Source organism: Dunckerocampus dactyliophorus, chromosome 12, assembly GCF_027744805.1.
Source record: "Dunckerocampus dactyliophorus isolate RoL2022-P2 chromosome 12, RoL_Ddac_1.1, whole genome shotgun sequence".
NCBI lineage: Eukaryota > Metazoa > Chordata > Actinopteri > Syngnathiformes > Syngnathidae > Dunckerocampus > Dunckerocampus dactyliophorus.
Genome location: NC_072830.1, coordinates 26,351,430 through 26,372,833, shown reverse-complemented (window position 1 = coordinate 26,372,833; position 21,404 = coordinate 26,351,430). Strand labels below are relative to the sequence as shown.

The window sequence follows — 21,404 nt, the reverse complement described above, 5'->3', positions numbered from 1 at the left end:
GGCACCCTTTTTTTTTTTTTTTTTTAAAGTACTGCCTATATTTTGTGCTCACTGGCAGTCAGGGGGGCTTGGAATTGTCCTAAGCATTCCCCCTTATACGGCACCCATGGCCAATAGGACTCATGATAAGAACTTACACTCACTCAATCTATGTGATCGGTATCACAATCGGCAGCATCAACCCCCGACTTTAAAGTGACCCACTTGGTGACATGGGACCAAAGATTTCCTGGAACTTAATTTCGGTCCCAGTTCCCGCTGTCCAAACAGCACCGACTCCAGGCCACAACTTCCATCCGGTACATACAGCAGATGCAAGGTCACCAATGTGCCAACGAAAGACAAGATGAGTCAAACAGTTACTTTATTTATGTTCAGGTAAAAACATGAACCTGATGCAGTAAATTATTGCAGATCTTAGAAACCAGCACATGAACGATTGGGCCAGGAATGCAGACAGTGACGCCCTCCACTGGCCACAGACTGCAGGTGCACATCACTATTGTTTTTTTCCAAGCTAGCAGTGCAAAGGAAAAAAAAATCAACTACAGCAAAGAAATAGACCATATAGAAAATTAAAAAAAGGAAAAGCAGCCATTCTCACCTCAAAGGGGGTGTGAATCTGCATATTAACTCCATAAATGAAATTGAAATGCTGTCTGGCCACGAAACAGACCAGTCAAAAGTTTGTGCCCAGCTACATTATGTGTTGAGGGTTGCTTGAGATAACCCTACAAATCCAATAGGGCCCAACACAAAGACGTTTACACTATCAAAATAAGAGCAAAACATCTGAACCAGATCAACACATTGGTAACTCATGAGAGCTGAAGCTCTCGAGAAGTTGGAGGCCAGAACACAATCTCAACTTAGGTAAGGATGGGTGGGAGGCATAATAATATGCATTCATCACTACCCACATTCTTGTTTACGCAACTTTTAAGCGCAGACCAACAGGATGGAAAGCTAACCAAGAGTCAACGCACGCACACACACACGCACACAATGAAGGGAGGGGTGGAAACATAAGAAAATGCAGACAGAGATGCTATCAAATGTGTAGAATGAGCAAAGTCTGCAAATTTGTCTGTACAAATGATCTTTGGAGCTAAAGTAAACCTAGCTTGCTTGATGGACCCTCCCGTTTCCACCAGCCCCCCCCCCACCCAGACATTGTCCACTTTGGAGAGGAGTCATCCCTTTTTTTTTTCTTCTTTTAAACATTTCACAGCAATGCAATTTAAAATGTCACCCAAATGTTTTCATCATTTTGAACATTACTCAACTACTGATATAAGTTTTACTCTCTCTTTTTTATATTTTAACGTCTGTGTCATGGAACACCTCGCTAGGTTTTTTTTGTTTTTTTTTTGAGAGTCGGGGCAGCAAATATATAAAGTTTCTGCAAGCTGCTTCTCTACCAAGAAGGCTGTACGCGTAGCCTTACTGTATGTGATTACAAAAAAAATAAGAAGGAAGTCATGATTTTATCAGTCGCTGAAGAAGGCATTGAATGTGAGATGGTGAGAGATCAGGAAAGGTGGAACGACTGTTGGCCCTCACGAGCCGCAGTCAACAGTTTCTCTCGCATGATCTCTATGCTGGAGTAGTCAGGCAGCTTCAGGTAGTTGACGCAGGTCATAACTGAAGGGAGGAACTCATCTGGGTTCTCTGTCAACTCGAATGTCTTCCTCACAATTGTCAGCGGGGGATTCAGGCTGCGGAAACCTGAGGAGCACGGCACAGTGCACAACATTAACCTGATAGGTCCTGTTCACCAAAAAGCTGGCGCGTGCGTGTGTGATGTCTCACCTCCAACAGGCAGTCGTGGGCTTCCCGTGACAAACTGCAGAAATAGTCTCTGCTGCTCGGCATCGAAGCTGCTCAACACCTCAAAAAGGAACCGCACGGCCCGGCTGAGGGGCAATAGGGTATTTTATAGTAAGTCTTAAAAATTCACCATTTTGCACGATTTCATGGCTTAGTCGTTAACGTTCAAACTTAATTACATGATGTAAATTCACCTGTCATGTGTGTAGCCATGATCCGGTCGACAGCACTCCATCAGCGTCTTGACGTCCCACGACTCTGATTTACTGCCACACAGCAACTGGTCAAGCTGCACGGGTGGAGACAGGCACAATTCAGAGATGAAAAATGTACAAATCACAAGCTCATTTCGTTTTTTTTCCTCTTCAAAATAGTATCACAGAAAACTGCAAATGCCACAGCCTGTACAGTGGAACCTCCGTTTTCAAAGAAAATTATTGCCACAAATGTCTGTTTTCGTGCGGCCATAACAAACTAGTCTCTGAAGAATGAAGGCTACATTCACACTACATGGTATGATGCCCAATTTGGATGTTTTGGTTAAAATATGAACTTTTATGTGGTCGTTCACATTACCACAAAAACGCAACCTGTAAATGTGAACGCAAAGCGTCCGGGAAGTGACGCGAATGCCCAAAAGCACGCCATCACACGCTTCTGCCATGTGTTTACTGAAGTAAACATTGCCTCAATTTGTGCTATCCTTGGTGCATTCCACGGATTTTGTTCAACGGGAGTCAACATTTTCTTAACCAAATAATTAAGATTAAGAAGAAAGAGGGCAAGCGTTTTGGCTATGGCAGCTCATGGAGAAGTTGCTGCAAAGTCAGTTGCAAGGAGCGTGTGGGTGGGTGTCGGAGCCAGGAGTGGTGGGACATTGACGTCAGCTGCTTCACTGACACTTTTTTGAAATCATTTTCGGATGACAAGAACAACCTTTCCCTACATCGGTGAGTACCTTTATCCAAGTCTCACAAAACATGCCTTTCAATGACTTATTGGTCGCAGAGTTTCCGCTCCATGTAGCGTGGTGCGAAAAAGTGTTTGCCCCCTTCTCAATTCATTGCAAGTTAATGCTTGATTGCAGTTGCTGCTAAGGGTGGCTCAACTAGTTATTAGGTTTAGGAGGCAATCACTTTTTCCACACGAGGCCATGTAGGTTTGTTTTTTTTTCTCCCTTAATAATAAAAGGTTTCATGTAAAAACTGCATTTTGCGTTGTCATTGACTGATGACTGATATTTACAATTTGTTTGGTGATCTGAAACATTTAAGTGTGAAACATGCAAAAAAATACATATATAAATCAAAAAGGGGACAAACACACCACACCATTGCAGTTCAGGTAATAAAAGGAGGCTCAGTGTTTTAGTGCTCTCAGCCAGGCTGCAAACTTTGCCATTAAATGAGCAGTTTTGCAATGTTTTCTGTTCATGTTCTGCTGGTTGTTCAAAACAGTTTAATAAGTTAATATACAAGTCCTTAAAAATGTTTGCCATAAAAAAAAAAAAAATTCTGACACAGCAGCGGCACGACACAGCGGCAGAAGTCCACCTCCTATGCCGTCCACCACCACAGCTTAAAACCCTTGGGGAAACCCTGGGTCGGATATATGCGACTGCATCGTTTAGACTGCAGTAGATCGGATTTCTATCTACATACAAATGAGACCCGAGTCGCCTTTGAAAACCCCCTCCCCCCAAAAAAATGGAATTGTACTGTTCACACAAACAAAAACAAAAACAAAAATACAAACCACATGTGAATGTAGCCTGAGAGTTGCAACACTATAGACCGATTCCTAATAATTGTCTTTATTATGTATGTGCATGGTTTATTGGTTCATAGTAAAAATGAACAACTGTCTTCTTTGTTCCTCCTTTCAAGCACTGCGCCGTGCACTGATCAGGCATTCAAGCGCACTGTATTTCTGCGTATTAGGAGGAATCTGTGCTTTTTGCTTGATGCTTTTTCCTTATTTTTTTAAGAGACAGTTTCGAGAAAAAGTTGCAAGTGCCGTCATTTTCATAAAGAAGGTGAGAATCCTGACTGAATTCAATAAAGTTGTCAGAAGAAAGGAGTATGAAGGTAACGTATGTTACAAGAAAACTGTAATGTAAAGGTTCCTTAGTATGGGTTGCAGAGCGAATTGTTTAAGGGAGACGCATAACAGAAAGTGAGCTAGGCCAGTGTCTGTAATGATGACTGCAGCTGCTGCTCACGTTTACAATAAAGTTCAAGTGAGCAACCACTCTTTAAAGTTAAGTTGGTAAAGGACTAAAATATCTCTATTTTTACACCCGTTAGATTTGGAACATTTAAAGATTAACATGTCTTAATGTTGCTAAAAATGGAAGTGGAGCCATCATAAGTTTTGCTTTATACTGTGTGAAATGACAAAACTCTATAAACATCTACTTACCTCTTCTGGGTAGAAATACTGCAGGTGATGTAGGGGGAAGACTGATTCAAAGCCTTCCCTAAAAGACTCAAACTGTCTTGATACACCTTCATTTAGAGTCCAATACACCACCAACTAGCAGGAGACAAAAAGGCAACATTGGGGGACATTTAAATAGAGCAAAATAATGTAGAAATCACAAAATGTTGCAAAAACAGAATGTCAATCTTGATAAATGTTGCCACTGAGACAAAACCCTCCTGTGGTCAGCAGTTTTGGAATAACATATTAATTCATATTAGATGCCAAGGTCATTGATTTTCTGTTCATAACACTTTTCTTTCCAAATGTGCAACTAATTGTATTCTTTCTCATCCATTGGAAAAAAAAGCAGACCACAAAATGAAAGGAATAGTGATGACATACCCTGAGATACTCTTCCAGGTTGTATATCGTGACGGGCACGTCTTTTCCACCCTTTTTCAGCTCAATGTTAGGGAATCCCGGGAGTGTGAAGTCCAAGCCTAGGTCCTCCACTGAGCAGCCGTTCATGTTCAGGCTCTCCAGCGCCTGCTGTAAAGTCTCCCTCGTCTGCACACAAATACATCAAAAAGTTGAAAAATAAACAACTTTTTTTATGAACAAAGAATACTCAGTAGCTGCTGTGACCGACTGTTTAGTAATTTATTTATTTTTTTTTACCTGTGATCGATCCTGTTCAAGCCTTTTCTTCTGGCGAATAATATCCTCCAAGTGCTGGATGGATTTAGCCACACCAGGATCAATGTTTACCAGGTCATGGGAGCTTATAGACATCTCGTGCCGCAACATCCATTTATAAAAAGGCAGCCCCAGTGGCAGGTCCAGCTAGAAATTACAGTAAGAGGATTTAACGCAGGCACATATTTTATAGCACAATTTAGTTACCATTTGTTATACAACTGCAATTGATATCAACATTTTCAATGGACTTTGTAAAGAAACTTTTCACACGTTATCCCTTTCAGCTCAGAGCAATTAGTCTGCCTTTTTTGGGCCGGCATGCTAAACAAAGTGAGACCTCTCTGGCACAAACTGAGACCACCTCCCCAATCGGAGGACCAAGTATGAACAGAAAGATCACAGAGTCCCCTTCAGCCCTGGTAAGATGGTCCTCCTTGAAATGATCCGTGTAAAGGCAAAAAGAACAGAGTCTCTTCTGTCTTGGTTCACTTTTTCCTCCATTTTTTAAGGACCGAGTTTTGTTTGTTAAAAAGTGACTATGTGAAACATCCTAAGAACCAAGTAAAACACACAATCATTTATTTCCTCACCAGTCTGAAGTCCATGATGGCTTTGGCCATTAACTTTCCTAAGAAGCGGAACTTCATCTTGATTTTGGCTATGTGCGCTGGTTTGGTTGTCCTGCCGAAGGGAACCGCGAAGAGTCCTCTGGAACTGAACATGTACTTTGTTCCCTCTTGGCTTCCTATTAGAGCACAAATGAAGAGGAGACAAGTAAAAGCACCATCATAGTTTGCATGAAAAAAAAAAAGAGTAGTCCTTCGCTACATCGTCATTCAAACATCGTTCTCTCACTATCGCGTTTTTTCAAAAATTAAATGTTCGCTCTTGCATGGTTATTATTAGTAAAAAAAAATATTGAAAGAAATTATATGTAGTATTCTGGTCACCAGGCAACAGTAACGTTATATTGATGAGACATATTACCTTCACACTGCATGTAGTGAGCCATGGCAGGTCACACATGACAGTTCTCTCATTCTGTGTGGAAGTGGTAAGTTTTTGCCTTCTTTCTTTGTCCTTCTTCCCCACTCCGTTTGAAACCCTTTCTCAAGTTTAGATAAAAAAATTGGCGGCTAACTAGTTAGCTCAGTATCTTGCGATGTTTAAAGTGGCGGCCGTCCCTGAAGTGAGCCTGGAGCCTGCGCATTAACCATGAAATGTGGTAACCAAAGAATAGGTGTAAAGGTGACTATAGGTGTGTTATTTCATGTCTACAGGGTCTAATAATAGTAACATTTGTATTTAGAAAGTCATAAACAGGTTTGGTATGCTCTAACTACAAAAATATTCCACTTATTAATATTGAATCCTACATCGGAAATTCACTTATTGCGGTTGAGTCTGAAACAAACTAACCGCGATAAATGAGGGACAACTGTACAGAGAAAAAAAGTTAAACGGTACCTTTAGGATTGGTCAGAGTGACTTCTTCACCCCTCCACAAGCCAAGGTCAGCCCGCTGGAGCTCCTGAGACACTAAAGCATAGAACTCCAGAGTAGGGCCAAGACCTGTACCCACCTAGAAGACAAAGTTATCAGTTATTCTAATCTATATCTAAATAAAGAGTCTATCCAGCCATGTTCAATTTCAAGTACCTCATTTTCATACTGAATCTCCAACATTGCCCGTGAACTGCCGAGGTCTTGCATCACAGACTCAGCCTGTTTGAGCAGCTCATCTCGGTTTATTGTCCTCTGAAATACAAAATTAATTTAAAAAATTTGGAATGGTAATTAAAAAAAATAAATTGCAATGTACCACACCTTTTTCCTATCGAGACGTGGTGCAACTCTGCTGTCCTGAGAATCTGATTGGTTAATCTCAGGGTTTGTGTCGAGTAAGCGCTGCATGGCTCGGTCACGATCGAAGGCAGTTACATAGAACAACATTTGCCGGGTGTCAAAGGGGAAGAAGAAAGGACTGCAGAGAGAACACAACATGAACAAACGGTCCGATATCATTTTTTAAATACTTTTATTTTACTAATGTATACGCTCATATTTACCAAGTCTTTCCAAGCTCGATAAGCCAAGTTGGTATGTTTCCAGTCATAATAACGAGTGGGTCTTGGAGCTGACGATTGGCTTTGGCTGTCAGCTTACTGTTAATGAACTCACTGGTCGGGATGATTTCCTTACACACAGCATTCTACAGAAACACAATGACAACCATGATACAATTACGTAGAGCATGTTTTTCCTTGGCACAATTTCAGAAATGCTTAAATTTACACACACAATTGTCTTATTTTCCTAATTTAAATGAGTGTGTGAATGTTTTAATTTCCTTGTGTACTTAAATCACCAGTAACAATGCTCCTAGCTTCTCATAATTATTGGGTACTTACATCATGCAAGTAGAACCAGTATCTACTGATTGAGTGCAGGACCCTCAGCAGCAGGTTGACCTCTAAAGATGGGTCATCAAAAGTTATGGTCTCTGGTGGCTCTGAAGTGAGGTATGTCTCTAAAGGATTGGTGATGCTGGGACACACACCATCTGGAAACACCATCATTATATTTACCTGCCAACTTAAATAACGCTTTGCTCACTGATGCAATGCCACTATTTAAAAAGTCACAGGACACAGCCATTAGGCATGAAAAATCCTCACCATGCCACAGCTCATCCTGCTTCTTAGCGTTGCGAGGTGAGGTTTTGGTGGGTGCAGTCTGGGCTCTGCCCCTCTTGCCCCCCACAGTGTCTTTGTTGCCGTCTTCATCCTCTCTCACTGGTTTATACCTGTGAAGAGACACTCCAGTGACTTTTTAGAGGAACCACGCCGCCTCCTACTCTTGTCGACTGACATCACATTGTGACACGGTAACATACATTCAAGTTAGTGTAAATAATTCTGATTCAGAAAAAAGCCACATCTAATACACAAAAGGTCTTCATAGGTGACAATCACATGCAAGCACCATTCTCTTTACCATATTGTGTGTGTTTTGGTCCAGATGCCTGCTCGCCCAAGTGGGTTCGCCTCATCATCTGTGGACTCCCTTTCTTCTTCTGCCTGAAGACTGTACTGTCGCACAGCCTGATAAACTGTCATGTTGTATGGCAGCAAGTGGTCGCCAATGTAGAATTGTAGTCTATGGCGCACACTGCCGGAATTCAGGAACTGGGCAGCCTGCGTAACCAATGTTCATATGGTTAGAGAAGTGTCAACACATTAGTGACTGAATAATTGACTACATCATATACCAGTGATTCATCTATTTCGTCATCTGAACCATCATCATCACTGTCCTCATCCTCTTCTCTGATTCGGCCATAACCTGTACACAAGAGCGGTTAAGCAATGCAAAATATATATATTTTAAATAGTTGGGAAATGGGAAAAACTGGACCTTGAGATGATGCTTGTGTGCCCAATTCCTAAAAGATCATTACTAACCTCTGACAACAAGGTATCTCTCAATGGCCTGCACCAAGGCCAGAGGGTCAATCTTCACAGGGCCACCTTTCCACTGTTTAACATTTGTGCAGTCTGGGTGTCTCTGGAGCTGACACTTGAGCTGATGTGTGTTGAAGAACTTAAGTGCCTGGGAGCCCCTTCAGACACATATTTACTGCATTAAACTCATGTTTTGGTTAAAGAAAATGTTACAATGATCAAACAAAATAATACAGACCTGCTCCCATTGCCGTTCCCACTGGGGAAATCATGCACTTTGACAGGAAACTGCTCCATTTGACTCAAGCAGCTGTTCATTTTGTGAACCAGTGCCAGGAAGGGTGCGTTTTCCGTTGGGTCCAGACAACTTACAGGTTCCATTCCTGGGACCTGTTAACCACAAAGCACACGGGCACATCGTTAAAAGAATACATATTTTTAATGAGCAACATCCAGCCACTTCATGAGTTGTGGGTGTAGATGAACATCTTGTTGCCTGTTGTGTGTTTAAAGTAGTAGTAAGAGTAAAGTAGACTTTTTCTCACTGGGCAGCCGGTGAAGACGTGGAGGAACCGTTTTAGTCGCAAGTCCCGACTAAGCAAGTCCCTGTCTGTGTTAGAGGTTAGGTAAAGCAGGAGCTGCTTCACCAGCCCACTGTGTTGGATCTCAAAAGAGGACACATCGGATTCTGACACGATACTGGAGATCTCCAAGAGACACTCCAACCCACCATCCACCTGGGATACAGGATGTAAAACACTCAATAAACCAACTGCAGGTAGGTAACATGATAGAGTGTGAGGCAACGTTTATGCTTTACCTGCAGGTTGAGCTGCTCGGTGGCTGTGCAAAGTCTCTGAAGTACATTCAGTGCAGGGTTGCTGCCATCCACATTTTCGGAGTTGAAGTACCGCTCCACAAACTTGTTGGCCTGTTCTTTGATCCAAGCCTTGATTTTATCTCTGTTAAAATATGGAAAGCAAGTCCCATAAACAAAAACAGCAGCCCACACGTGGTTGCTGAAACATGCTTCAATTCCAAGCCAAATAGTTTATTTTACCTGTTATTGGAAATGGAGTCCTTGGGAGGTGTCCTTGCCAGGCCACTCACCCCTGCTGTACGTGAGGGCTCAGAGTTGGCATTATTGGTTTGGGCACCCAGTTTGCCCCAGGTTTTTGGATTTAGGCTGGCCAAGAAGGATGATTTGGGTGACTGAGTACTTGTGGGGCTTTTAGCTGTGGAGAACACATGTACATTAGGTTAAAACCACCAAATAACTTATATTAGAGTAATTATGACAGTAGCTATGTGTGGTAGCACTCTTGTTCAATGATTTCTCCCCTATAATGTCCAATAAAACCCTTTGTCGAGCACTATTCTATCTTGCCTTCTCTTCGGTGTGGTGTGCAGTGCACCGATGAGAAGTTTCTTTGATATTACTGCATAGAGTGTTCTCACAAAGGGGGGATGTGGAGAATAGAAACAATAAAATAAAATGCTGAAGCTTTTGACAACTGAATGGACCTGTAAACTTCAATAATAAAACAACATTAACTTACCCTGATTGTCTACTTTATCATCATCTCTTGGTGGCGAGTATTTGGGCCTCCTGGACCCCCTTTTAGGTAATCGTTTTCTCTTCAGGACATCGCTTAACCTTCTGACAAGAGTCAAAAACAGCATGGCAGATTAGATCGTTACAGATTTAAAAAGGTGTACATTTATATAAACAAAAGTAAACAGTCTTGAATATTCTGTATTGTCTGGCCTATTATTAGTCAAAAGTATGCATATTGTTTTTTTACCCCCACAAAATAAGCATTTTTAGCATAAAAATGGCTAAATGAACTAAAATACAAATTCAGTATAAGGCATTAAGACCACCAAACTTGTGAATGTAGCATTCTACATTGGTCAATAGGAGTCAGTAAATGTTCGGTGAGACCACCACCGAAGCACCAGACTTGAACAACAGGCTTTTATTGCAGGTTTAAATTATCTCACAACAGGCACAATAATAATAACATAATATTCATAATAACACGGGTTACTGTTTCAGCCATAGTCCACAACAAGCTAACTCATGTCACTTTCCTTCCGCCATCAATTCTACTCCTCCTCCAAGGTGAATTGTCTTAAATGGCTTATTTTCTCCGATTATATCTACTATATTGGGTAACACAAATGTAAAAGTGACTATATGAGTGTTATTTCATGTCTAGATGGCTCTAATGTTAAAAAAAACATATTTAGAAGATCATAAACAAGTTCTTTGCCATAACTACGAAAATACTCCATTTCTAAAGAAGGAATCCTATTTTGCGGAAATTCGGGTCTGGAACCGATTAACCACGATAATCGAGGAGTTATTGTATTCCTGGGACAAACTGTCTGGATTGAGCATTAAGGAAAAAAAAAATCATCTCGTGCTTCACATCTAATTAGGTGAGCCCGTTAAGAGCATCCATCAAAACTCACCCTTGTGGGCTGAGGTCCAGTGAGTCGTCCATGCTGTGCTGGAAGCTGGGTGAACCCAGGTCAGGAGCTGCATTGTTTGCAGCTGTGGTGGAAGTCGTGCTGATGGTGGTGGTACAAAGACTGGTACTACTACTAGGGCAAACCTTAGGGGGACTAGTAACTAGAAAGCTCTCCGACTCTGCCAGGTTTTTAACCTGGTGCATTACACCTGGAGGAGAAAGGACAACCGGCATGATTAAATATAGCTTTATTATATTTAACAGAAACCAACTAGACGTTATACAGTAAGATAAAACTGAATCCTGTTCAACTTGGGAGTCACTTGGAATCGAATGACAAGCAGGGTATGATGCCCAATTTGAATTTTTTGTTTAAATCCTATTTTTTTTTATGTGATCGTACATTACCAAACAAATTCGACTTGTTAATGTGAATGCAAGGCGTCTGAAAAGTGACGTTCACGCGCAGAAGTACGATATCACTCGCATTTCCGTGTGTTTACAAAAGTAAAGATCACTGCAGTGTGTGCTCTAGTGATGTGCGATATCATTTGTCATTTCCGAGCCGATACTGGGTAAAATCCAGGCTGGTATTGGCGATACCGATCCGATACTATGTGCAAATTCACCTAATGTGTCAAGTAAAAACAATAAAAAAAAAACAAAAAGGGGTGGGTGGTGGTGGTGGTGGTGGTGGGGGGGGGTGGGGGGGGGGGTTTACAGCATTTCAAATCATAGCATACAGAATACAAGACATCGCAGTCATTTATTGTTGATTTTACACCCTGAAGCATATTGAGGTAGTGGGGTTATTTACAATAAAGCCTAGCTAATATACAGCATCAGAAAAAACATAAGTATCACTATTTTGATTTCAGAATTGACTTTAGAGCATGAAAAGCTGGTATTGGAAATATCGATATTTCAGTATCGATCTGCACATTACTAGCATGCTTTCCTTAACGTGCTTGTGGCAATTTCAAGGATTCTGTGCAACGCAAGGCAATATTTTCTCAATCAAATGATTCCATGTGGGAGATAAAGAGGGCAAGAATTTTGGCTATGGCCATTCCTAGACAACTTGCTGCCACGTCTGTTCCAAGGGGCGTTTGGGTAGATGTCTGAGGTCTGCACTGAGAAAAGTGCGACATGCCACTATGAAACAACATAACATTATGAGTTTGTTTTTTTCTACACCAGTATTTATGTTGTGACCTTCTTGAGCCACTTTTTTTTGTTGTTTTAGAAAGAAAGAAATAAGAAAGAAATTTTCTTTTAGAAGAAAAAATATTAATGGTGATGTGACTTGCAGTTGCAGGATGTTGTTTGTTAGGCAGATTACTTCTTCCTCTTCAATTTTATATCAGATTTATACTGAGTGTTGGACCACATTGACTCATACGACTGCTTCGGATCTTAAGTCCAACTTTAAGCCTTTCAAACTCATAGACAGGCGCATCAGGACAAGATAAAACGTATGCAGGATATAAATTCACTTAAATATCTATCTGCAGACAAAATTTCATTAAAATCTGGTGTTGTGAAATATGTTAATTATGGCCCGGAATTCCTGTGCACATGCATTTTGTAGTGTGACGTGGAAACGAGTACAGCGTGCTGCTGCATGTGCGGCATACATGGAAATTATCACACTTGATTTTCTTCCCTGGACATTTTGATGATCAAAAAATGTAAATGGGTACTCTTGGCTTTTAAAACAGATGTCACAGCTTCAGCTTAAGTAAGTATTTCTCAGATGTTTTACAATGTTGTTTACAGCCATGTTGAGACGCTGATTGCTGATGCTGACATATCCATTAGCTTCACAACAGATGTGTGTTAATTCCACAACCGGAGATATGTTCGGTATCGGCTGATTGAGAAATTGAGTTGGACAATATTGGCATATCGGATTTCGGCAGAAAAGCCACTATCCCTAGTAATTACAATAGTGTGAAACAGTTAACCTGTGATACTTTGCCCAAGGTTCATACAGTCAGATTCTCGTACCGGCCCATGCCTAGTGTGCACAATGACAAATTACAAAAAGCAAACTGAAAAGTTGGCATTACCTTCTCTTCTGAAATAGACACTGAAGACATCAGGTAGCTTTTGCATGAGGATCTCAGCCATCTGCAGAGAACCCACTACGATTTTCAGGTCCTGGCTGGATAGCATGGAGGCAATGTGACTGGAGAAGAAAACATGTAAAATAAAATGTATTTAAAATTAAATATTACATTGGTTACAGTATTTATTTTTTGCTTTTATTACATCTTCTATTTGGAGTTTATTTGTAAAGTTGTCCTGGACAATTACCTGGACACTGCATGATTCCTCAGCACATCCTTCAGCAGCTCTGCATCAGCAAAGTAGATGATCCTGAGGATGGCTCTAAGGCACTTGTGTCTGACTGCGGGTCCGGCAGAAGAGCTGTACACTTCATATAAGACCCCAAATAGAGTTTTGATAAAGCACTTAGCCAGCTCAGGGTCCTCCTTCATTAGCTGGGCTCGTGCATCTTCTCTCCGTACTTCCTGGTGGCTCCCTGGAGATAAAGCCACCAACACTTTATAATACTTAACTTCAAAAAAAGTCCAGAGTTGCTGATGTTCTGTTATAATGACTGCCCCTTTACATAATTTAAGTGTGGGTGAACAATTTCAAAGCAAATATTACCAGTGCTGGGATTTGCTAGTGGGTTTGGCTTCCTCTGAATACCCCGCGCTGTTCCGGTGTCTTCATTGATCTGCTGCATAGAGTTAAAGTCAATTGTATACACACGACCCAGAGTTGACAAGCTGATCTCATCTTCTCCATTCTGGTGTGCTGTCTGTAGGACAAGATAATGATCATATACAGCCATAATTAGAAGAAGAAATAGATTTAAAAATACAAGTTAATCTGTGACTTACGATACAAATTCAATAAATTATCAATACTTTAAACGGTAACCATAGCAGGGGTCCACAATCACGTCAACAAAATACATCCGGGATAATCAATACCTCAATAATGCGGCTGTCAATGCGATTGTAAGGGTGCCACAGCCCTCTATCATCCCTCCATTGCCATATCACTCCTTCAGTCGTCTGGGCACTACCCTTTTTCAGCATTACGTCAACTGCAAAGATGCCCTCTCTAGGCAAGCAGGGCATCAGCTCACTAGAAGAAAGTTTCAGATAGTTGCAGAATTCTGTTAGTCTTCAAGAAGAAGAAGGAGGCTTCAGACAGTTGTGTTTGTGTGAAGTGTTACTGGTTTTAGAACCTACAGACATTAAAACTATGGTTTACTGTGTATCTGACATTGTGTTTTTTGTAAGCAACATTTTATAATGCTGCAGAGTTAATACTTAATAGTCACTGGTACAACAGAAGCTACTGTTGCCAGTAAATAAAGTATTTAATATTGGAAAAAAAAGAGAAAATTTAGGTATGGAGCTAGTGTACGATACCATATTAGGGAGGTCAGTTCATACAGCTCCTGAGGGCTCCGTGGTACAAGTTCAATCTGTTCTTGGCAGCTGCCATTTGATGCACCACACAAGAGGAAGCGCAACGTTTCAGCTATGTCTGGGAGAAAAAAAAGTCAAACACAAGATAACTGTGGTCAGTAGCATGTTGTTACAACACCTCTCACCAAACGCAAAAATGAAAAACTATTTTAAGGCGAGGAAAAGTCTGAACATTAACCACAGCTCAACGTTCTGATGAGAAGAAAACGAGAGTAGAGAAGGGTAATACTCAACATTTGTGAGACGTACAGACTATGTAAAATACTGTGCTGTGTGCAAAAATCCCGAAGAGTGCCAGACAGTTTTAGCAATGTGAGCATGCAGGACCTGTGGATTTCCTCATGGCTACTGTATATGGAGCGTGACCCACTGGTTACTCACTCTGTTTCATGAGCTGGACTGCCAAGCAGGGGCAGTTGGAACACATGAGGGAAAACATGCGCACAACCATGATGAACATCCCAGAGCTAAGTATAGGAGGGGTCACTACCAGCAGCTGCTGAATGTTGGTCAAAAGGTCCCGTGATGCCACTTCTTGCAGCAGGTTCTGTTAAGTCAAAAGATACAAAATAGCTGTGATGTCAGCCAATAATAAAAACATGGTATTAAGTTTCAAATCGCAATAAAAAATAAAAAAAAAAAAAGAATCGCAACAGACAAACCTCTTCGTGCTGAAAATTGTCCACCAGTCTGGCAAAACAGAGACAAGTGCTCTCAACTGATTTTTTATCCTATAGAAGAGGAAAATGAATACATAAATTACAAACTTAGAAACAAAAATCCTCACTGAGTGTAAGAAGGCTGGAAACGTTTCTCTGTTTTCAATTTTTCAAATTTTTTAAATGAAATGAAAGGGCTGTGTCACTCCTATAACTGAAAAGCAAACATAACAAGAATGTTGTCTTAGTGATGAAGTGCGGTAGCAAATGTTACAGTCCGCTTAATAATGTGCCACTGACACACAACTCACTAGCAGATGCACTGACTCATTAAATACCTATGAAACTATTACACTATTTAAAACCTACCAGTATTATTTTGTTTATTTGTAACCAGGTATGCAGTAGAGTTGTGAAAGATAAAACGACGCGACTAGATATCAGGTTTGACAAGCGAGAGGTGTGGCTGCGTTGGTAGCAGCCTCCTGGATCGATAAGAATCAGCCGTGAATCCTTAGATTCATTGACTGTAGACACATGCATCGAGTATAGCGAGACTAGCAATCGGTTGACAGTGCATCTCTAAAACGACACGAGAGCCTGGGCTGCTGGCAAACGGTTCTCGTGCATGCTCTGTAGCTCAGCAGGACTGAAGACGAGAATGTATAAAAATAGTAGCAGCTCGGAATCATAGCTACTCACTGCAAAAGATGTAACACGTCAGCAAAACATTTGATTTCTACAAGAAGGACGGAAAACTCTGCAAAAGCCACGCCATTTGTAAGCGATGCAGAGCAGCTCTGAAGTACACTGGTAGCACAAAATTTTTTTACCAGCGAGACGATGGTACCCTTTTTTCTAGAGCTACTGTGTACTTTGCAACTTTTAAATGTTGCATCCTTTTTCACCCATCTAGAGTGTTCAAAACACTGTGGTCAGACTGACATGTTGCACGGTTACAACTGTCATTACATTTTGAGTATGGGATTGTTTACTTTTCCAGCCCAACAATATTTTCAGTGCAACCATGTGGCAAATAGTTGTATTTATTTGTGGAGTTTTTAAGCATTTATTTCTTAGTACTGATTGGACTCAAAGATAAGACATTTTTTTTATTGACATGTGACAAAAGATTCAGCAAGTTTTTTGGGGGGCGTAAATACATGACATGTGATTCTGTTTGTCTTTTGGTTTTATTTTTGGCAGTACCTTAAAGCATGCATGGGGATAGGATATGGTCTTTTACACATTTGAAATTACTATAAATATGTCTCTTTTAAAGAATTGCCATCTTTATTTTATAACGTAAGATGAATGTGTACAGCAGGGGTCTGGAACCTTTTTGGCTAAAAGAGCCATCAAAGCCATCAAAGTCTCTGAATTTATTTTTTAAATAACGTTTTACAAAAGCTAAACAAAAATAATAAAAGAACAATAAAATAATTCTTACCATTAATGCGACTTCTGGTGCTGCATGGTTTTGCACAGTATGCCTCATCTTTCTATCTTTTCACCTCAAAAGGGTTTGCTCTGCAGAATTAGCTAGCTGACTAACTGATTAAAGTAGGGAAGTTTACTTCTTGACCTCTCAATGACCCGGGTAGGCTACCGCATTATCCAACAACAGTCACTTTTTGGTGTATAACCCAGAAATTATAAGCACAGCTGGCATTGGTTCTGGCCACCTGCATTGTGGTAGAAATGGATGGATGGATGGATGAATGGATTCAAATGCATGAGAATGTTTTATATTTTGAACGTTATTTTTAACACTGTGATTGCTGTAATGTTTTACTTTCAAATATCAGTGGAAAAAAATGAAAAATATATTTTATCATGTCAAGAAATGCCTGAGAGCGAGATGCAACAGCCATATTTGGCTCTTGAGCCACAGGTTCCCTAACCCTGGTCTACAGCAACAAATGTTAACTGTAGAATTATATTGTATTGTTTTTCTTCCCCCCTTTTTTATTATTATTATTTTTTTTAATTGTATTGTAAATGTATCTAAATGCATGAATCGAATCAATCTATCACCAAGAGATGTGCAACCCTAGATGATGTGCGCCTGTGACCTTTGCGTTGGATTTAAAAACCGTTGTGTACTTTTCCAGAAAAAGTACATCCTCACAACAATCATGTTTTTGACCTAAGCTTACAAGCTAATGTCCCGGGTTCACAATGTTTCATACTTTGAGATACTACAACAAAGTTTAGGAATTGGTGTGAATAATAGACGTGTTTCAACTTCTTCCTTTGATAATCAAATTGTGTATGAAAGTTGACAGATAACACATTAAATATTTTCCAAACATGCGGGATTTAGTACCTGATGTGCAAGTCTCTGAGTCAGCAACGGCAGAGAATCAGAAACAAAGTGGAACTCATCTGGCGTAATGCTCTGGCAGCAGTTGGCTGCTATGGCCAAGGCATTCCTCTGTGCATTGATGCTGAAGAATTCTAGGTAAAGCAGGCAGGCAGCAAGCCCACCCTGTGAGGGATGACATGAGAGTATAATGTAATTTTGAGTTGTGACAAATAAGAGACAGAATGAGTAACATGTTATAGTAAAACAAAAACAGCAATACTTACAGCCTGTAAAATTGCTTTGCTGTGTCGCCTTGACAGCATCTCCAAGGCAGTCAGTGCCTGCTCTGCTACATCAATAAACTGTATCACCTGAAGCTGCAAACAAAGTGACATTGTGTATTAGCATATCTAAAAAGGTGAGCGTCACGTATTGCAAGGTGGTTAGGAACAGTCAGGGCCCTGCGTCTTACCTTCTCCAGGAAGACGGGAATAGCATCGACCACCACAGCTGAGGATCGAGGGAGGGCCTCCATCATATACGTGAGTGCACGAGAGGCATGATTCATCTGTGTGCATAAATTCAAACATTTAAAAAACTATGAAAGAAAAAGACATGTAAAATGTACACTTTTCAAACTTATGCATACTTACAATGTCAAAATTATGCTCCATTTGTAACAGTGTAATCTGTGGACAACAGTTAAATGAATTAATCCACGAGCAGTTGGGCACACAGGTAAACTTCACGATTGAATATAAAAAAGATATCATAGTCTTGTGGGGGAAACTGAATACAACTCACCAAAGCAGGCACCACACTCTTGACAGGGAATCCACCAAGGGTTTCTTCATTGCCCATCACCAGCAGCTGGCACATCTCAATGGCAGCTTGGAGTTGCTGAGATTCATCGCCTGTGGCCTGCAGGCCTTGTAGTAACTGCTGTGCCTTGGAGCCTGGACAATGGGTAGACAGAATTTGAAAACTATTGCTTATAGCAGGGGTGGGCAAACTTTTTGACTCGCGGGCTGCATTGAGTTAACAAAATCGGCCAGGGAGCCAGAGTATATATTTGATACACGAACACTAGTTTAAGCTTAATGATAAAACACTGGCTATTAAAGAGTATGTGAACGTCTCTCGTTTTTTACTTCCCAGACAGGTTAAGTTGTGTGTCACATATTTGTTGACTTGTTTGTTTGGCAGGGAGGGGGGTAGTTGTCTGGATCGCTGCATGTGAAAAGCTACTTAAACCAACAAAAGGTTGTCAGATTGACTCTACTTGCAGCTTGTATGTTCAAAGTTTAAATTAAATACTTTGGAAGCAACTGGCGGGCCGTCTTCAAAAGCTTGGCAGGCCGGATGAGGGCCTCGGGCCGTGGTTTGCCCACCCCGGTTTATAGCTTACCAAAAGAGACGCCTCTTTTCCACTGCACGTTTTCTACTCGGACGGCCAGATTCTACTGGTCATTGAGACTTTTCCCTCAGGCACCTGCTCTCGCACCTTGTCCGTTGGGGTTTAACGGCACATTCACACCTGGCCACTTCTACCGTACCAGGCTGCACTTTGCATTTTAAATCCCTATGTTCCACTTTCATCATGTTATGCGGTTTAAAAATGACTTGACTTTTTTCTCATTTCAATAAAGATATTCCAAAATAACACATTTTAGAGCTGTAATTATAATATAGTGAAACAGTCAAACAGTGATATTTCCCGAATGTCCAAGGTTATCATACCATGAGAATCTCATACAGTACTTAGTAGGGATGTTCCAATCGGGGTTTTAAGCTTCCGATTCTAATACTGATCATCCATGACCGAGATACCGATATTACTCATGGATTAACTGTAAATTTTTCAACTTATTCATAATGAGTAATAAGTTACTGAGAATGAGACACCTACTTTAAGAAGACTTTCCATGCGCGAGTACACTATCTGTTAAAGCTCTGGCAGCGCTATGTCCAGGGCTGCAACTAACTATTATTTTAATAACCGATTAATCGGCCAATTATTTTTACGATTAATTGGATTTGAAGTAGAGAAGTATAAACAATCAAGTGACAAACATCACAAACACTCTGATGAAAATCAACGAGTCACTGGCACAGACTGCTACATGTACATCACCAATAAACAAATGAATAAACTTTGGCATCGGATCGTCTGCTCTGGTGGGAGGGGCGGTGCCTTGTTTGATGGTCAAGTTGTGAAGCATGTAGCAAGAAGACGTGGCCTGCGCTGGGCAGGCACAGCCATAGCTATTTGTAGTTTCAGTGTTCTACCACTAGGTTTTGTGTGTACATGGTAAGAGTTGTGCATATATGGACGCATTTTCTCACACGCAAGTTCAAGTGGATAAATCCCATACTTTGCATGGCAATGTTCTTATGCACGCTCTATGCTCACATCTCTGCAGTGGTTTTCTTCGCAAGATACAGTATCAGTATCAGAATGACGCAAAAATGTCGATTGCTCTTTTGCAAAGTCAAAGCTGATGTGTGCGACTATCTTGTTTTGCCTGAAACACAAAGATAATAGGTCTGCTTTCGTGGATGACTAAGGAAATTTAAAAATAGTCACATTTGGGAGGCTGAAATCAGGATATTTACAGTACATTTTTTAAATGAAAGATTAATCAATTACCAAAATAGTTGTCGATGAATTGGATAATCAATTAATCAGATTAATGGTTGCAGCTCTACCCATATCTGAAATATTTTGTGTGCCACAAGTCATCGTTTTTTGTGATCGGTTTTGAAAGGCCTATGAAATGATCGTCTAATGCTAATGACGTACTGTTCTACTGAAATCGACTGACACTGATTGGTGACCGATGGATCAGCGCATTCCTGGTCCTGAGGTGTTCAATACAGCTTGGTTTTCTCAGTTACCTGACTGCCAAACTAAGGCGAATAGAGCTGGGCCAATCTGAACGGCTACTGTGCAGCAAATGTCCATGTGGCACAAGGGAGATGCATGGAATATAATGTTGTACTTACTGGCACCACTGCCTATGGTCCTGTGAAACAACTGTGACATACGGGGTGCCAGGGGCCCAAAAAGGTGTGGCGGGAGACCCCTGGCCTCCAGTAACGCTATAGGGGGACATAAGTTCAGACACGATAAGAATACTTATTCTGACATTTAATGCCCTATGACAAGACATACAGTATGTAGTGAACAACTTTGGAGTATCATGAGATCAACACTAAACGTACCTTGAAGCCTTCCCATTTCAGAGTCATCAGACTCGCTCTCACCAGAGGTGGTCATGCCTACTGCTCCCGTAACAGAGCTTGAAGCTGGAAAGACATAATGGATTAACATTTAATTAGATTTAAAAGAAAATGGGGCCTCATTCTGTGTATTTAGGCCTTTTACATAAATATTAGGTCATTGATTAGGTGGGTACCTGAAGCCCCCTGTGATGTCTCATCAGTGCGAGCAGCTGACGAGTTCGCCCCATCCTGGTTGTTGTCAGAGTCAGCCATCTTCTCCTGTCGGCGAGCGTCAGCTGCCCCACGCTTGCCCAGGCCTGAGCCCCGCCGACTGTAATAAGCAGGATCAATATGAGCACAACAGAATAATTACAGAAGTCTGGTATTCTCAAAGTCACAGGCACAGGACTGTGTTTTCAATGAGTACAGTTGATACAATTCTCTCTCAAGGTCATATTATGTACAACACAGCGGCCCAAAACGCTGAACTACTTCCAAAAAAAGGCCTGAGAAACACTGGTCAGACTGGCCTCCCAAGGTTTACAGCTTTTTACATGGTATGGTACAAAAAAGATTTCGGTGAACAGAATCAGGAGGATAAAAACGTGTTTGGACACAAAGCCCTGAAAACACAAGAAGGCCTGTAGGTAGTATAATTCTGTGTTGTTACTTACATTGGCAACTACAGCTTTATGTTCCTACATTTGTCTGTTTTTATCAGGAAAAAAAAAACAAAAAGAGAAACTCTGTCCTAATTTAGCCAGACTCTTGTCTTGTAAACCTTGTCTTAGTTCACTCAAATA

The 21,404-nt window shown here is 40.9% G+C and overlaps 1 protein-coding gene across 9 annotated transcripts in view; it reads right to left on the bottom strand.

Moving 5' to 3' along the window:
• Positions 1 to 351: 351 nt before the first annotated feature.
• trip12 (thyroid hormone receptor interactor 12) overlaps positions 352 to 21,404 on the bottom strand; it is a 47,244-nt gene continuing 26,191 nt past the window's right edge. For 6 of the 9 annotated variants that reach the window (XM_054793252.1, XM_054793248.1, XM_054793255.1 and 3 more), the window contains 37 exons: positions 20,796 to 20,932; positions 20,602 to 20,685; positions 20,383 to 20,478; positions 18,181 to 18,332; positions 18,030 to 18,065; positions 17,849 to 17,944; positions 17,661 to 17,753; positions 17,398 to 17,559; positions 15,072 to 15,140; positions 14,791 to 14,956; positions 14,350 to 14,467; positions 13,903 to 14,059; positions 13,574 to 13,727; positions 13,214 to 13,442; positions 12,967 to 13,085; positions 10,896 to 11,103; positions 9,977 to 10,077; positions 9,478 to 9,652; positions 9,238 to 9,379; positions 8,963 to 9,154; positions 8,656 to 8,807; positions 8,418 to 8,575; positions 8,225 to 8,298; positions 7,951 to 8,150; positions 7,632 to 7,759; positions 7,365 to 7,516; positions 7,023 to 7,165; positions 6,781 to 6,937; positions 6,613 to 6,711; positions 6,421 to 6,535; positions 5,544 to 5,698; positions 4,933 to 5,097; positions 4,657 to 4,821; positions 4,252 to 4,365; positions 2,025 to 2,119; positions 1,813 to 1,916; positions 352 to 1,728 (listed from right to left, as the gene is read on the bottom strand). In XM_054793252.1, the coding sequence (XP_054649227.1) occupies positions 1,532 to 1,728; positions 1,813 to 1,916; positions 2,025 to 2,119; positions 4,252 to 4,365; positions 4,657 to 4,821; positions 4,933 to 5,097; positions 5,544 to 5,698; positions 6,421 to 6,535; positions 6,613 to 6,711; positions 6,781 to 6,937; positions 7,023 to 7,165; positions 7,365 to 7,516; positions 7,632 to 7,759; positions 7,951 to 8,150; positions 8,225 to 8,298; positions 8,418 to 8,575; positions 8,656 to 8,807; positions 8,963 to 9,154; positions 9,238 to 9,379; positions 9,478 to 9,652; positions 9,977 to 10,077; positions 10,896 to 11,103; positions 12,967 to 13,085; positions 13,214 to 13,442; positions 13,574 to 13,727; positions 13,903 to 14,059; positions 14,350 to 14,467; positions 14,791 to 14,956; positions 15,072 to 15,140; positions 17,398 to 17,559; positions 17,661 to 17,753; positions 17,849 to 17,944; positions 18,030 to 18,065; positions 18,181 to 18,332; positions 20,383 to 20,478; positions 20,602 to 20,685; positions 20,796 to 20,932 (5,059 nt within the window). In that variant the 3' untranslated portion in view covers positions 352 to 1,531. The remainder of the gene's footprint in view (positions 1,729 to 1,812; positions 1,917 to 2,024; positions 2,120 to 4,251; positions 4,366 to 4,656; positions 4,822 to 4,932; positions 5,098 to 5,543; positions 5,699 to 6,420; positions 6,536 to 6,612; positions 6,712 to 6,780; positions 6,938 to 7,022; positions 7,166 to 7,364; positions 7,517 to 7,631; positions 7,760 to 7,950; positions 8,151 to 8,224; positions 8,299 to 8,417; positions 8,576 to 8,655; positions 8,808 to 8,962; positions 9,155 to 9,237; positions 9,380 to 9,477; positions 9,653 to 9,976; positions 10,078 to 10,895; positions 11,104 to 12,966; positions 13,086 to 13,213; positions 13,443 to 13,573; positions 13,728 to 13,902; positions 14,060 to 14,349; positions 14,468 to 14,790; positions 14,957 to 15,071; positions 15,141 to 17,397; positions 17,560 to 17,660; positions 17,754 to 17,848; positions 17,945 to 18,029; positions 18,066 to 18,180; positions 18,333 to 20,382; positions 20,479 to 20,601; positions 20,686 to 20,795; positions 20,933 to 21,404) is intronic. The other 3 variants (XM_054793254.1, XM_054793256.1, XM_054793253.1) reach the window with 2 other exon arrangements.